Source organism: Trachymyrmex septentrionalis, unplaced genomic scaffold (genome assembly GCF_001594115.1).
Source record: "Trachymyrmex septentrionalis isolate Tsep2-gDNA-1 unplaced genomic scaffold, Tsep1.0 scaffold126, whole genome shotgun sequence".
NCBI classification, from domain to species: domain Eukaryota; kingdom Metazoa; phylum Arthropoda; class Insecta; order Hymenoptera; family Formicidae; genus Trachymyrmex; species Trachymyrmex septentrionalis.
Window position 1 is genome coordinate 24346 of NW_017304395.1, and position 5177 is coordinate 29522.

Below are 5177 nucleotides of genomic sequence, written 5' to 3' on the forward strand. Positions count from 1 at the left end.
ATATATACGTCGAAAATCGATCGAGCGAAAAGGGTACCGTCCCTTGTTATCAAATCCATCGCCATCAAAGGAAAAAGTGAAATATTAGAAATGCCCTGGGGTAAAAGCATCAAAGTCGCCAACGTGCTTATCAACGTCATCAATGCCATCGAAATATAAGCCATAAAGTATAAACATTAATAAACTCGCAAACAAAAAAAATACGTAGAAAAAAAACGATAAAACGTGTCACGACACGTTCACAATTCTTAGAAAGAGGAGAGGGGTTACTCCCTTTTCGATGCTAGAAGTTTTACCATCACAATTTACGCAGGTACGATCAGTCTTGCGATACCCGCTTACACGAATGGTTAAAAATGTACTTTGCCAAAGAGAACAGCGCATCGTACGAAATGAAAAAAGACTGCAGTAACATATAAATTTCAACGTTCTATACACAAAAAGAAACGTTTTTTAACATTATGTACGTATACAGCATGCGCGGAGCATCGCGCAGTACGTTTACTGAACAGACGTTACAACCTGACGAGTACGGGCTAGTATTTGAAAATTGTAATCAACGGTGGTTGGTCCACCGAGTTACGTGGAGATCGCCCTAGAAGATCATCGCGGATACAAACTGTCGCTGTCTCTCGCAACGTGGAAGGGCCTCTACGAGCAACGATGGAATATTTACAAGATGCTTCAAACAAGGACAATTTTATAAGCGTTGGACCACTAACCGAATTAAGAGTTTGCACGCTGAACGATGCTATGCTCGTACGTCTCGATTCTTCATCCACATTAGGATAACTGAAACGACACTACGCCATATGTTTAAATTTGACGGATGTATCGATGTAACGTTCGAACGATTAATCCCACTCATCGATACGATCGATGTCAAGTATACGCGATTCTCTAACACCCAAAGACGCTACAAGCAATAGCAACATCTTCAAGAAGCATCAGCTTGTCGATTGCGAGCTATTGGCTTTAGTTTTTAATACGTATGAAAAAAATGATGTAATCAAATGTGAATAAAAATTTTTCATTCACATCATTAGATATGTACTTTCTTTACTTTCCATCCATCCTATGCCTCGACAGTTCTTAGAGATATCGAACTCGCCAGTCTCCGAAGAATCACAACCTATAGACCTGATCACTCCCTCTGTCATTGACCTGCCATCCAGAAGATTCTTAATTGTTCCCCTTCTTCTCTCAAAGAGCGATTCCTTCCCTTTTCTCGTCTAGATCGGTTCCCATCTCCTTCATATCAATCAGATCCCGTATCGATCGTCTGGGATCGGCTTTTTAGACTTTTTCTTCCCCCTCCAATGAAGAGGATAGACTAGTGACCGTTTATATTCCACCCCTTACACCGTTCTATACAAGCATCTCATGCCAATGTGCTCCTGCATCACCTTTCTCGCCTTTAATTCTCAATAACCTTATTTTCCTCTTCTCCTATCCACACGGACGCACGCACGCACGCACGCACGCACGCACGCACGCACGAGAGATTAGATATCCCTGAGGATTGAAAAAAATCGAATTTTTTTTCTTTTTTGCTTAAATCGTTAGCTTTTAGAAAACAAATGCGATGAAAACAGTTTTGTAGCGAAATTGCATCTCTAACATGTTATTAGTTAGAGCTGCTTAGTGAAGTGCCTCGCCGCGCTCGGACCGGCTCCAAGTGTCGGAGCGCGCCAGCGTCCTATATGCTCCGCAGGTATATAGGACCATTTATCTATCAAAATGCGCTTCTTAGTCGATATATATAGATTGCATTGCTATCATATATCTATAAAAATGTTTTAGTGTTTACACGACGCCATTAATATATATCTGGAAATCGCGTGCATAACGTCGTTTAGTGACACTGACAGTAATTTGAAAGTTATGGCGAGTAAAAAGAAAATATATAATGACAAAAAAAGTTCTCGAGATACGTCTGAACGTGCTTGAAAGAAGTAGCATTAGTAAGAGAAAGGTATTAAATCGATATTAGATGAAGCAAGAGTATCTATTAAAAATTGCAAAATTGCAAAATGGTAGATTTTTCGATTTAGTTTTTTATTAAGAATAGCACTGTATGATTAGTGAGCGTTATTTCAGATACACCCTGTACACTTTTCTCAGAATCAAAAGCCCCAATTTCTAAAAAATTAATATCTCCTTATCTATTAAAAATTGCAAAATTGCAAAATGGTAGATTTTTCGATTTAGTTTTTTATTAAGAATAGCACTGTATGATTAGTGAGCGTTATTTCAGATACACCCTGTACACTTTTCTCAAAATCAAAAGCCCTCATACACCCAAACCCTTTTACAATATTAGTAAACGCACAATCTCTCCTTTTGAATGAGTTATGGCTCATTCCATTTACAATATTTTACAATTCTTGTCTCTCTTTGTTAGAATTAAAAAATCGCATATGTAAGTACAGATGGGATAAAACCCGGAACTACAGATCGCGAGTCAATTGCACCAAGCAGCAAGCCGCCACTCGATGCCTCGGTTCCCTCCAACTAAATCTTTACCATTTCTTATTAACTATTGTAAAAATTACAAAATGATATAGGACTTTTTGACTCAGTTTAATCCATACTTGCTCAAAAAGCTGAGACCCCAGCAAACGAGAAATTATTATAAAATGTTGAAAATTATTCATTCAAGCGATATCAAATCAAGTTTTTAAATTTTTTTAAATCACTTGTCTATCTGTAATTTGCTTAAATCAGGTAATTACGGATTAGTTATTTACTTTCTGCATTCCACCCAATGTGCATAGAAATGAAACGTGCAATCCAGTTGAATTCGTAATTATGTATTGCTAATTTATTTTTGGTATCTTACCTAATGTTTAATGCAATGAACGTGCAACTAATTTGTTTCAATTTAACGTGCGGTATTGAAGAATTGTCTAACAAAGGAGACCCACCAACTAGTCGTCGATCTCAGCAAGTGATATATCATTAAAAAGCATACACCAAGGTGATATACATAAATCTTTGCCTCCTGAACTCCGTGATATACAAAGTGTATAACATTGCGGAAGTGTATAATGGCGACAATTTCTAGACCCTGTTCACGATAGTGAAGGTTATATTTGGAAGTCACGTAAATCGCCGTAAATCTGTAATCTTGTATACTGTATGTATGGTATTAAGGTTCATTTAGAAAGAAACGCATTATATATTTATGATCATCTAGATGCGTACTTCCCAGAACGATACATCACTTTCTGGGATCGTAAACTAGCATATTTTCATTTCTAAATCTATATGAATCCACTAGAGTTCATATTTATTATATTTATCTAAATGTATAGAAACGGATTCAGTCTCTACAAAATTCAATATCTTTTTCCGTCTCTCCATCCATTCTCGTTTCCATTCTCGTCAATCCATTCTCGTTTGCTGAGATATTCTGTTCTGTGCCCAGCAAACGAGAATAGATTGAAATGGATTAAAAGGATTCAGATTTTCAGAAATACAGATTCATGAATATTAAAATGAATCTTTTCAATCCTGAATGCATTTTTATTCATTTATAGGAATTGCATAGAGCATATCTCTATGCCTTTTAATCTAGAAATAATATTAGCATTTTCTGTGCATCGTGAATACTACTCAATTCAAAATTGTGAATAGAAAGTCCAGTTTTTTAATTCAGTTAAATTTAAAAATAATATCAGCAATTTCTGTGCGTTGTGAATACTGCTCAATTCAATATTCTGAATATAAAATACAGTTTTTCAATCTAATTGAATAAAAAAAGTTTTTAAAAACGGATCATAAATGCTACTTAAATTATTCAAAATTATAAGTAGGAAATTTTTTGTTTTAATTTAACTAAGTTCAAAAAAGTTGTAATGTAAAAATAAAAAAGTTGTTATGTAAAAGTTGTTATGTAAAATAATTAAGTTATGTCTCCTTTTGTTTCTCTTTGATTAGAAGTAAAGTGAATGATCGATGTGAACACTTGCAAATCAAATCGAACACAGCCCGAATATTAGGCTAATCACGGTGCGCAACATTGGCCAAACGAGATTAAATTATCCAACACTTATCAATATCATAGGCTCGATTGCAACAACATTACTTTGATTTTAAACAAGGCTTAAACTCTCTTTGTTTCCACCTCTTTTTCGGCTTTAAAACGAGACAGAGAGAGTTTTAAGTCTTGCTTAAAGTCAAAGTAACATTGGTACAACCGAGCCATAATAATGTAAATTGTTTATACTTCATTATATCTGTTATATGGCATTTTTTTATTATATCTATATAATGTCGTTACTAGTTTAGCTGGTTGTAATTGAAGTAGAGAATGAATAACACATTTACCAATTGAAAAAATGGTGTAGCGGGTAACGTAGACGATTCATAATCCAGAGGTTCGAATCTCACTAAGGTGCATTTTTAAATACTAATTTGAAGTAGTTAATTTCAGATATAATTATTATAAATGTCTTAGGAATAAAATTTGTAACCCTTAAATATGAATGTTTTTTTTCCGATTATATATATATATATATATATATATATATATATATTAAACTAGTGTCAGCTCGGATTCAATCTATTCAATTCATTTTCATAGATTTAAAGTATTACAAAAATTTTAATCCATTCTCGTTTGCTGGGTGTGTGTTTGTACTCTGTAACATATTTTTAATCTCATACCTTCTGTTTATCATTTAAATTATTTAATGCCTTTTGAACCAATACTCCTAAGTTTCTTGGAAGACTCATTTGTATCGACTGCAATTGTTGCATAATTTGACTTTCAGGTGATGAACTACATTGTATATTATCTTCATTTGTTACAACATTGTTCTCCTCGATGTTATGTATACAGCTGTTAGTATGATCCAAATTATTGAAGTCGCTATCACCTATAAAAATAAAATATAACAAAAAAAATATAGGTATATACATACATAATAGGTATATAAAATATAGGTATATACATATACTACATGTGTATATATATATATATTAGGTGTAGTAAAAAGTCGCGTATTTTTTAGCTCAAAGTTGTATATACAATATCTTCGTCAATAATGAATGAAATTCAAATTTAAAAAAAGGGTTTTAAAGCTTGAAATCTCTACTTTTAAAAGCTTATCACATTTTTTAAGTTTATATGAGTTTGATAATTTTTACATACCAAAAACTACGAGCTGAAA

General features: G+C 33.7%; 1 protein-coding gene across 4 annotated transcripts in view; it reads right to left on the reverse strand.

Moving 5' to 3' along the window:
* The window catches only part of LOC108756325 (coiled-coil domain-containing protein 149), a 14957-nt gene that overhangs the window by 1440 nt on the left and 8340 nt on the right, over positions 1-5177 (reverse strand). For all 4 annotated transcript variants that reach the window (XR_001939822.1, XR_001939824.1, XR_001939823.1 and 1 more), the window contains exon 9: positions 4672-4883. Coding sequence is in view for 1 of the 4 variants with exons in the window: in XM_018500059.1 (XP_018355561.1) it covers positions 4672-4883 (212 nt within the window). In the remaining 3 variants the exon portion in view is untranslated. The remainder of the gene's footprint in view (positions 1-4671; positions 4884-5177) is intronic.